Source organism: Mus caroli, unplaced genomic scaffold (genome assembly GCF_978045245.1).
Source record: "Mus caroli unplaced genomic scaffold, Mus_caroli_1 scaffold_7, whole genome shotgun sequence".
In the NCBI taxonomy this organism is placed as follows: Eukaryota; Metazoa; Chordata; class Mammalia; order Rodentia; family Muridae; genus Mus; species Mus caroli.
In genome coordinates, this window is record NW_028227262.1 from 56,359,396 (window position 1) to 56,371,410 (window position 12,015).

Here is a 12,015-nt window from a genome sequence, read left to right on the forward strand (position 1 = left end):
TGATTATGTGTGTGGCTACTTTAGCCGTTCTTTCATAATCATGGAAGAGAGGGTTGTTGCCTTCTGTGTTGTAGTATCACATACACAACCTACTAGAAACCATTCCTCAAGTCTGTGCCCTCATTCTATGGATCATACTAAATCATACAAAATCCACACTGGGAGAAGCACTTGGAGGCACCATTTTTACTCTCCAGTCATTGTCTGTAGAGCCCATCCACCTATGTGAGCCATCCTGCTAGACACGTGCCATGACCTCATGACCAACACCATGATGAACAGAGAGCATCTTTATAAGCCCACCCCTCCTCCTTCTCCTCCAAGACCCTCAGAACATAACTGTATTCTAACCCTAGCTGTAAGCATGAGTCATCTGTCATTTCTGCTTTGTATACTCTGGTCTTGAAGAGTAGTGCTGTTCAATCAAGATTAGATGAAGAGATGCTAGTAGAGAGCTAAAAAAGCATGCCTGAAAGGAAGAAGCTATTTAAGAGTAAATGGGTTTATGTACCCAGTCCCCTCTCATTCAGCAATGCAGTCCCTCGCCCCAGCCAAGCCCCCTCTCCGTAGCGTCTCCTAATGATGTTAACTTGGCTGTGCCTCAGCACATGCTTTGGGATATGTAAGAGATGCTTAGGCTTTGTAAGAGATATGTAATAGATGCTTCATGCTCTGTAAGTTGGCTTGATGTCTGCTGATCCCCTTGTACACTACCATCCTGAGAATCCATCTCTCACACCTTAAGTTTCTCACTCTCTGTTACTCAAGTTGTCTTACTTAGGCCCTGGGGCAGGGGCCTCTGGAAAGAACAAGAGGAATGTAGAGCAAGGGACTAACTAGTATCCACATACCTCCCTAGTAGCTAGCCGTTGGTATTAGTTGGGTCATTCTTTCACTATTGTGAGAGCTCCCGCTGATGCTGCTGCCCTTTGTTCCCCTCACAGTGCGGAGGGCAGATTAAGGGCGGCGACATCGCTGTGTTTGCATCACGTGCTGGCCATGGCATCTGCTGGCATCCACCCTGCTTCGTATGCACCGTCTGCAATGAGCTTCTGGTTGACCTCATCTACTTTTACCAAGATGGGAAGATCTACTGTGGCAGGCACCATGCGGAGTGCCTGAAGCCACGCTGTGCAGCCTGTGATGAGGTTAGAGCCCTGCCCACGTGTGAATATTTTAACTGTTCCAGTATATTCCTGGAAGATAGGGGTGACACCTTCAGTGTCATCTCTGCCTCTCTCTGTCTCTCTCTCTCTCTCTCTGTGTCTCTCTCTCTGTCTGTCTGTCTCTCTCTCTCTCATACACATATTTACATCTCCCATAGACCATTCCCTGTGTCTTCACCCCTCCCCCACCATCCCTATGTTGCACCACAGCATATGTATGCTCATGACCTTTAACTTCCTACACAGGGAGGCAGCCATAGGTGACTCTACTCACTTATGTTACCCTTTTCAGAAAGAAACATCACCCATGCCCCAGTCACAGTGGATCTGGCTAACCATACTCATCATGATGGATTCAGAGACTCTTGTGTAGGAATAGGGTAAGGGGGGGACACATGGTACAGCCACCGAAATTTTCAAATGGCATGTAACTGGTACAAGATCTCTTATAATTAAACATATAGACATATACACACATTCATATACACAATACATACATACATACATACATACAGAAGCCTTTGAGCAACTTTAGATTTCAGCTAAAAATCTGGAAAGTCCACATTTGAAATAGAGCTCCACTTCTAGAAGATTCTCTAGAAAAAAAAAACTGTCTAGAGAGGGAAATAAAGTGGGTGGTAGTATTTGGGTTTTCTCCCACAAAAGCTTTAGAGGTCGATGGATACCTATCTGGATCCTTCCACCCCTGCCGCTACAGGTGTTTGAAAGCCTTGTCCTAAGAAATCAGAATGGCATGCAAGGCTCCTGCTTGGCAATTTTTCCCCACTAGAAGCATACCCAAGTAGCAAGTAACCATGGCACCCCAGAGTAGAAAGCTTGCCTTCACTGTAGAAGCTAGGAATAGAAAGAAGAGTGTTCTAAACCTGACCCCTTCTAGGAACCATTTAGAGGAAGGTCTTAGACAGGGGACTCCAATTCACAGAGTAGCTCTGTGCTTCTGGCTGAGCTTATAAACCGAGATCTGGAAGCAGCACTCTCTGTGTCTGTCAGATCCACCAGGACAAGGTATTTGTCTCTTATGAACTGCCTGAAGGGGTCCACTTTTCTAGAGATTTGGCGAGCCTTTATTTATGTAGATTCTGATGGTAAGGTTGAAGTGCTCAACTCTCCAGCCCTTGCTAGAAAACTGGATATGAGCCAAACTCTGGGGACTTGAGGCAGTCTTTTCGCCTTCTGACTCAGACACACAAGTGCACATTCATGAAGCTGAACAAGTATCTCTACTGCCTGATCCTGAATCGTGTTCAGCAACCAAAAAGTCAGTAACCTGTATCCACTAGATACCATTCTCTTCCTCTTAACCCGTTTTCCCAGCTTTGTCCCTGTCTCTGGATTCAAGAATGCTAGACATCTCAAATGAATAGTATTATGTAATGTTTCCTTTCGTATCCGGCTGCTTCCACCTAGCACAGTGTTTTGATAGTTAATTTATGTTATAGCAAATATTAGCTCTTCATTCCTTCCTGTGGCTGAGTAATTAAATGAATCTACATGAACAGTTTTATGACTATGTAGCATTTGGCATAGCCATTTAGTAACTGAGGGTTATTTGTTTTTGCTTTTAACTGTGATGAAGCACGCTACTTAGGAACATTCATGTGTAAGTTTCTAGGTATACATGAATTTTACATTTCAAATGCTTTTCATGACAACTCTAAGCCTCGCTTTTGAGAGAAGGTCAAATTATCTTCTAAAACAGCTGCCTGCTCTCTCTCTCTCACTATCAGAAGGCAATTCCAGTTCCCACATGTTCTCTTTAGTTTCTGTAATTGTATTCTTTTTTTATTATAGCCATTCTACTAGATATAAAATGATACCACAAAGCTATCTGAATTTATAAATTTCTAATCACTAATAATGTTGGTATCTTTTAAATATTTTTGTCTATGCATTTATTCATTTTGGGATGGGAAACTATAAATCTGAAAGCCTTTGATCATTTTTTGCAGTTAGATTAATTTTTTTTTAACTACTTGTGAGGGTGTTTATAGGATCTGGATACAAGTCTGTTATCAGGTACACAGAACCAGATTTGGTTCACAAATCTGGTCTCCTTGTTCTCTGTCTGTATTTTCTACTTTCTTATTAATATCTTTTGAAGCATAGAAATTTTTAATTTGGATGAAGTCCACCTGACCTATTATTTACATATGTCATGTGCAGTTGTGTTTCCATATCTACAAAACAATTGCCTGGTCCAAGATCAAGAAGATGTATAACTATAGCTTTTTAAAAGAATTTTATTCCTTTTTTTTTTCCTGTTAGGTCATTGATCTCCTTTCAGTTAATTTTTGTTAATGTTGAGAGGTAGGGATTCAACGGATTCTATTACACAAGGCTTCTGATTATCGCAGCCGTATTTGCTGAACACTATTCTTCTACCATAGTGTAGTCTGAACACAACTTTTGACAACCAAGTGCCATGCATACACACACATACACACATGCGTATGCACTCATGTGCACACATGTACATATACATGCACACCCACAATTCTTGATCTCTCAATTCAGAGAGTTTATCTGTTTGTTAGTTTTTAGGGCAGTACCCCACTAAACTGATGATTATAGGATCATAATAAATTTTGACATACATGCTTTGAAGTTGAAAACAACTCTGACCTGTCAAAACCTAAAACGCCTCATGGTGGGGAGAGTGTTAGACATGAAGGTGACCGATTCCGAGGCACTGGGGCGTGGTGAAGACCATGACCAGCTGCCCAACTGGCCACTGGAGGAAACAGTCACTTTCCTTAGCTAAAGATTACTGTCATGAATAAATGCATTCCAAGCATTGCCCAGCTTTATGGTTTCAAGAAGAAAGAGAAGAGAGTTCCAAGGATTCATATGGCATTTCCCACTTTAGAGAACACTATGCATCAGCCAAATATATGAGCTATTTTTCATTTTGCCCTATGGTACACCATTAGCTCTCCACTAAAATGTGGAACCAAATTAATTGTGCTTCAGGAAGATGAAGTTGTGGAGCTTGTACCATATGATGAATAAGCTTACATAGATGCGATGTTGTTTGACAATTTGTGGGTCACCCTGCTTTCTGCCTCTTTAGTTTGGGGCTTCGTAACTTCCTCCAAGGTGGGCTCATGGTGTCTTACACACTGACCTGATGGCTTCCTGTCTCCAGATCATCTTTGCAGATGAGTGCACAGAGGCTGAGGGACGACACTGGCACATGAGACACTTCTGCTGCTTTGAGTGTGAGACAGTGCTGGGGGGCCAGCGCTACATCATGAAGGAGGGAAGACCCTACTGCTGCCACTGCTTTGAGTCCCTGTATGCAGAATATTGTGATACCTGTGCCCAACATATAGGTAAGGCTGTGCTTGGCGCTTAGCTTGATCCTTCCCAGGTGGCCTCAATATGCCACGGTTCGAATCCCCTTGGTTACAATTAATAAAAAGCCAACTCTTACTAGCTTAAGTGAAAAGGAATCTCTTCACTCATTTTACTAGAAAAGCCAGAGTGTTTACTTCAGGTAGAGGTGGATGAAGGGTTAAACAATGCCTGCTGTTTTGTTTTTCTCCTGTGTCAGCTCAGTTTGCCTTCTCTTGGCATCTTTCAGGAGCAAGCAATCACGTGGTGATTGGGATGCTTCTCAAGTTATGCCTTACAGCTCACATTTTACATACCTTAACACTTGTATTCACAAAAGGAGGAAGGAATTGGCTATACCAATCTCCCAGTCAGCTCCTCTGGGTGGAATCTTATCAGTCCTGGCTTAGCCATAGGTCTACTTTCAAGTGGGACTATGTGGTATACTCTTCCATGCTCTGGGAAAAGTGTGAAGCCCTGAAAGGAAACGTGGGGAGAAAACACATCCCTCAATGATCTTCTGGACAAGGCTGGGAATGGGCAAAGGGAAGAATGGGGTGTGGGGCCCTTTGGTAAAGAAGGGTGGTCCCTGGCTTTCCAGCAAGTGTGCCTTCTAAAAACCGAAACAACAGTGAGCTAAGCCAAAGGCAGAGAAGAAGCAAACAGTTCACAAGCTGTGTGCTTCCAGTTTGTGACAGACTGGAGGCCATAAGAATCATCCCAATTTGTTCAACCCTTCAGCCTGTTCGTCAGACAGGCTTTTGCCTTGCCTTTTCTAGCATCTTGGGAATGCCATGCTGTTTAAGAAATGTTTTAAGAATTTGTCTGTGGACAAATGTCTGTGGTCATAGTGTGACCTTTCTCTGGTCATAAAACTCCAAGGAGCCTATTTGGAAGCTGCCAATGTCATACCTTCAGTGAGGAGATGTGGGAGCCCTCCGTGTACGACTCCATTTCCCCTCCAATTATCTTTTATAAGAATCCCAAAGGATTCATCAGAAATGACAGTCCTAACATTGCCTTCAGGACTTAAGTGATGGCAAGACCCTTTCTCCCACGTTCCCTCCATCTCACTATACGGCCCCTTGACCAAGGTACCCAGGAACCCTTCTGTTTACAGGATTGTCACAGACAGACATGCTGATGTTCTTTGGTGCTTTGAATTAGGACTTGTGACTGGACATATAAGGCAGAGGAGTGGGTGGGACCATAGCAGAAACAGCAGTGCCATGTATCGGTCCCAGGTTATTAATGCGTAGCTTTAAGTCTGCTGGTCAGGACTTACCCACAGTGCTGCTTGACCCACAGCATCGATGCCACCTTTTCCATAGCTTTTCTGCATCCTTTCCCTTCCACAGAGGCCATGAGTCTTGCCACAAATGGCTACTTGCAGTTTTCTCCCAGAAGTTTAGAAGAGAAAAGTTCGTTTATGACTAGCTCATGTGTACCTCAAATGGCCCCTCTCTCTGTCTTCTGTCTTCGTTCAGCTGTCCACAGCTTTTATTGGCATCCCCCCCCCTTCCTCCTGAATCCATAAAAGGCATCCATCCACATTTCCCTCCTGCAGTCCGTCTGCTGCTATAGTTAAGTTGCTGTCCCTGAGTTTTTAAAGGCTACTTTTCTGCAAAACATAATTTCTCTAGGGCAGCAAGATCCTGTTGTGTGTATCATGTATACCCCAGTCTTTGATGTCACACTTCTGACCATACTGTACAAATATTCCATATTTATGCAGCTGCTCAGAGCAGATCCTACATCAGGCAGCCGTTACCAAGGCAACAGGACTCTTGCTTGTGCTTAGCAGAGTAAACAGTCTTATAAACAGATGAGGCTGTGGTGGCTGCAGATGCATGCTCCTTTAGAGAAGTGCTTAAAGGGCTTAGAGGGGAGATTTTTTAAGAAGGCATGCTTAGATGTTGAACACAGAGCCCTTTTCCAGATGTTTGGAGTTCAGGAGTAGTTCAGAGCGCCATCTCACATTGATGATGTTTATCAGAGGCAATGTTCAGCTGCCTGCTGGGCTGCTTTGTAATCTGCCTCCCCCTCACTCCCGCCTCTCCCCATGCTGTCCTGTGAGGCCCTATCCCAGAAAGCCTGGCCTTCCTCTGATACCTCTGAGCACATTCCCTTGCAGCATAGTGGTGGACAGGGCAAAGGACCCACCCTTCCAAGTTCTCTGGTGGAGAGGGGCAAGGATTCAGCTGTGGGGATACCACACTAAGTAACTGCCTGTAGTCAACGATCCCAGGCAGCTGGAGATACCAAAATGAGCTCTCAGGACTCTTGACACAGAAGGAAAACTGCAGAGGAGGAAAGAGAAGGCTATACAGTCTCAGGGGTTGCTTTTGGACAGCATCTAGACAGTGGCCTCCTGCACAGAGGAAACTAGGCTTTTAGACCTAATCAAACTGAAGGAAAGACCATTTCAATAGCTTGGGACTAAGCTCTCTACATAGTCACTCACAACAGCATAGGTTCGTCCCTGTGCCTCCCCCAAGGAAAGCAAAGCCTAGAAGTGAAGCCCCTTGCCTGGCACCACACCAACAGAAAGCACAGAACTAAGATTCAACCCCAACATATGGGCTTTGGCAGTTTTACAGCACACACACACACACACACACACACACACACACACACACAAGTGGTGGAGCTGAATTGGCCCCACTCTCTGTACATATCTCTGCATCCCTGTACAGCCCACTGCTTCTCCCAAAGGCCTAGGCAGGAGCATTAGCTGGAGCTCCAGCCTAGAGATTTCTATTTCCAGCCCCACCCCAGCTTTCCTTCCTCAATATACCTGAGAATGCTGATGGTCATGAGGGTAGAGTTGAGTCTCACAGTGGCCCTCTCAATTGGAGTTGCTCTGAAACAGCTCTTGTCCTCACAAAGTCCCCCTCTTGCTGTCCTAGGGATTGGTGCCTAAGGGAAGAGACACTTCCTTCCCCACTTTGGAGAACATCTAGTAAAAGAAGAATTTGCCTCTTTCTTGCCTATACCTGGGCAGAGGCAAAGCCAGAGCCAGCTAGAGATAAGCTGTTTCTAACAGCACTTTGGTTCCAGAAATTCTTTCTCCATCAATTCTTGCTCACCCCTCGTAACCTTCTGGCTACTAAAAGTGAATGTTCATTTTTGTGCTGTCTTCCTGAAGAGACCTTTATCATCATGCATTGACAGTCTTATGAGATCTGTTCTTGTCCATGGGTTTCTAGTCTAATAGGCTGTCCCTGGAGCAGGGACTGCCTGCTTATAGCCTATTATATCACCCTCAGAAGCCCTAGGTGACCCTCTCATTGCCCTGGTCATGAGCCATCTATATATAGATCAGACCCCAGGACTAGGAGATACTGTTGACTACTAGCCAAGGTTTTGTTACAAAGGTGGTTTCAATGCCCTAAGCTGATGCTTGGCATAGGGATGGCATCCCCTGGGACAGGATTCTCTTTCCTTCAAAAAAAAGGGCAGAGGAAATAGTGAGAAACAAGAGCAGAAAAAAGAAATGTGGGAGGTTCCTAGCACATAGGACCATGGGGATTCTGTGCAGCAGAGTCCTTCCCTGGAGGAACTGTGTCTCTTCCTTTCCTGATGACAGTAGGTGAAGAGTGTTCACCCATGGGGATGTCATCATCTTATACACCCATGGTCTTTCCTTACTGAGAGCCATCAGGATTTTCCCCACTGAGAGTTGAAGCCCACTATGTTTCCTTTCCACTGATCTTGTCTATTCAGGACCACAGACTGGGCAGTTTCTAGACAGTAGAAACATTTCTTATAGTTCTAGAGGATGTGAAGGCCACCATAAAGGACCTGGCATATTTGGTGTCTGAGAAGATCCACTTTCAGGCTCAGAGCTGATCACTTGCTGTGTCTTCAAATGGCAGAGAGGATGAACAAGCTCCCTTGGGTCTCTTTCATTAGAATATTATTTCACTCATATGGGCAGACCCTTCATGATCTAAATAGCTCTCCAATGATCCTACTTCTTGCAAGCATGGTAGGTGTTAGGGACTGAGCATAGAGTTTGAGGAGGAAACAGATCCACTACAGCATCCAACAACCTGCTTCAGTAACTGCCCTTTGATTGACAATGAGTGGTGATACAGTTCATCTATCTACCTACTATTAGTAAGAAAAACCCCTATTACACTGGTCCTGGAGATACCATGGAAACTTCTGACCCTGTCTCCATAGAACACCACTTTCTGTGAAAGAGTTAAGTAATACATATGATGGCATAATGTAAGGAAGTATAAATACTATAAGAAAAGGTGGAGAAGCAGCCAAGGCTGCCATCATCTTGTGGCCAAGAAGGTTGTTGAGACAGCTCATGAGCTACCGAGTAGAGTAAAGAAGACAAGACTGTTATAGCTGTTCAGAGGAAGAGTTCTGGTCTCTGATGCCTGATTGGATTACCTTGGGCATGTCAGTAACCTTCCGTGTCTCCATTCCCTCATCTGGAGAACAGAAATAATGGTAGGAACTCACCTCATACAACCAAGAGTTTCAGCAGATTAGTATTCTCATAAGTGGACTATCCCTTAGCTAACGTGTTTGGAGGCAGAATTAGTTCTGCTTTTAGAACCGTGCATTCTATAATGAGGCACGTGAGGGTTAGGATCTGAGTCTAAACATGAAACTCATTTATATTTCCTATAGAGCTTATGCATATAATCTCAAGATATTTTTATTGCCATCTTAAATACTTTTTATGTGCGAAGCAGTTTTATTATAGAGAATTTTCTGCTTGCAGCGTCTTGTTGACACCAAAGTTTTGGCTTTTGAAGCATTTTGAGTTGGGATTTTTCGATTAGGGATGTTCAACTTCTGTTGCTATTTGGGGAAAATAGATCTCTGGCAAAATTCAGGGCTAAGCTCTTCTGATCTAGATTCTCCATGCTGCTAGCAAGGGAAGTTGGGAAGTCTGCTGACTAGTAGACTATGTTGTAACAGAGTGTGGACACTGATTGTACTGGGCCTGATGGAGGAGCGACTGGCCTAGTGTCTTTTGTGGTGTGATGTTTCTTGTGGTATTGTGGTGCTCAGCCAGCTCCTCAGCCTCCTTTCTGTTTCTTGCTTCCCAGGAATTGACCAAGGTCAAATGACCTACGACGGCCAACACTGGCATGCTACAGAGACCTGTTTCTGCTGTGCTCATTGTAAGAAGTCTCTTCTGGGGCGGCCATTCCTCCCAAAACAAGGCCAGATATTCTGCTCACGGGCCTGTAGTGCTGGGGAGGACCCCAATGGCTCTGATTCATCTGACTCTGCCTTCCAGAACGCCAGAGCCAAGGAGTCTCGCCGCAGTGCCAAAATCGGCAAGAACAAGGGCAAGACAGAGGAAGCCATGCTGAACCAGCACAGCCAGCTGCAGGTGAGTTCTAACCGGCTCTCAGCTGATGTGGACCCCCTGTCAGTGCAGATGGATCTCCTCAGTCTGTCCAGCCAGACGCCCAGCCTCAACCGGGACCCCATTTGGAGGAGCCGGGAAGAGCCCTTCCATTATGGGAATAAGATGGAGCAGAACCAATCCCAGAGTCCTTTGCAGCTTCTCAGCCAGTGCAACATCAGAACGTCCTACAGTCCAGGAGGGCAGGGAGCAGGAGCCCAGCCTGACATGTGGGCCAAGCACTTCAGCAACCCTAAGAGAAGCTCATCAATGGCCCTGAAGGGGCATGGAGGCAGCTTTATCCAGGAATGCCGTGAGGACTATTACCCGGGGAGGCTGATGTCCCAGGAGAGCTACAGTGATATGTCCAGCCAAAGCTTTAATGAAACTCGAGGCAGCATCCCAGTTCCCAAGTATGAGGAAGAAGAGGAGGAGGAAGAAGGTGGCATATCTACTCAGCAGTGCCGGCCCCGTCGTCCACTCAGTTCCCTGAAATACACAGAGGACATGACACCCACGGAACAGACTCCTCGTGGCTCTATGGAATCACTGGCCCTGTCAAATGCAACAGGTAGGCTGGGCTTGAGTACATCAGTATCTTCCTATACAATGGCCTCCTCCAGCTGGCTGCTGAGGAAGTGTCAGATAGCTTCTGTCTTTGATGGGATCTAGAGAAAGTCCGAGTCCAAAGTCTGGATGCCTGTGATATATGGCAAGGCTTAAAGGTGGGCAGATACTACCAGTAGAAGGGGAGGAGCCAAGTGAGGAATGGTATCTTCTCTGGGGTCTGGCTTCAGCTTACCTCATAGAACTCTAGAGATCATGTGGCTAGTCCGTTTCTTCTGGTGACATTCAGTCCGATGTGTCATCCTACCATGCCCACCATCGTTGCCTTTGGACTACTAGAGAGAAGTAATGTCTGTGTATGGGGGTGGAGGATATATAAGGTGTGGCTATGGGTAAGAAGTCATGCCAGCCAGCAGCATTCGTGGGAAAGGTTGTGGTGGTATTCACCACACAACTGGGAATGTAAGTGCCCCAGCCTGGTGTTGCTTGAGGAACCCAGTTTCCAAGAGTTTTCTGAACCCCAGTATCTCAAGTAAATATGTAAAACATATATAAACAGATGAGGAAGCAGGCTGATTAAAATGGACAGGAGGGAGGGAGACCATCTCAGGATACTGTCTCCAACAGTTTTCCAGGTGGCTGTAGAGCTAAGACCGTTGCATGAGATGACCATGGTTTTACTATCCAAGTGCCTGTTCTGTGTGCTTGTCTTATTCATCAGGATGTATAAACCAGCCAGAGTGCTGTCTGAGACTCAGCTGGTGAGTCACTTGTCTAGAGTGTTTCAGTCAAGCGCAGCAGAGGCACGTGTTAGTCTGCAGCTCAATAAGAATGCTGTAGGATGTGCCGAATGCCTGCCCCTCTACTAGCAAAAAAACCAGTGTCATGGGTGTACCTTCACAGCTGGTCCTACACTCAAAGATGTGGGGGGAATCTACAATGTTTTGACCTTGCAACATAATGGCATCTATCAATGTATAAAGCCATTCATAGCTATCCTGGGGTTCATGAAGTCTTGTAGGCTGTGGGTTAGGCGTACTTAGACTGTGGATATAAGTGGTAAACTCTGTCAGTGCCATCTGATGGGCTCCGCCGCAGCTACCAGTTGTCACAAACATAAACATTTTAGCTAACACACACAGTTCTTACCACAAGCCAACCATACCACATGCCAGCCATTGTTCTGAGCACAACACAAATATTAGCTATTAATTTAATTGTCACAACACTACAAGGAAAACATTATTTTTCTTATTTATGAGTTGGAAAATCAGAGCCTGAGGGCTTGAGAATTATCCAGCTTTTTAAAATTAATTAAATTTGCCCTTTGACAATTTCATACATGTGTATAGTGTATTCTGATGACTCTCATGCCCCAATTTCTCATCCCCCTCCCACTCCTGCTAACTTCCCTCCTCCCTATAGGTCCCTTTTCCATGTTTGCATCTTTTTGTTTTAATTTGGGACCCACTGAGTGTTAACCAGGATAACCATGAGTGACCATGAGAATAGAATTATCCAGTGGAGCCTGGCAGGTCCACGTCT

General features: G+C 45.1%; 1 protein-coding gene across 5 annotated transcripts in view; it reads left to right on the top strand.

Annotated features, from left to right (window-relative positions):
* Positions 1-12,015, top strand: part of Prickle2 (prickle planar cell polarity protein 2) — a 328,810-nt gene that overhangs the window by 282,679 nt on the left and 34,116 nt on the right. For all 5 annotated transcript variants that reach the window (XM_029478412.2, XM_021164852.3, XM_021164854.3 and 2 more), the window contains 3 exons: positions 945-1,148; positions 4,333-4,519; positions 9,599-10,474. In XM_029478412.2, the coding sequence (XP_029334272.2) occupies positions 945-1,148; positions 4,333-4,519; positions 9,599-10,474 (1,267 nt within the window). The remainder of the gene's footprint in view (positions 1-944; positions 1,149-4,332; positions 4,520-9,598; positions 10,475-12,015) is intronic.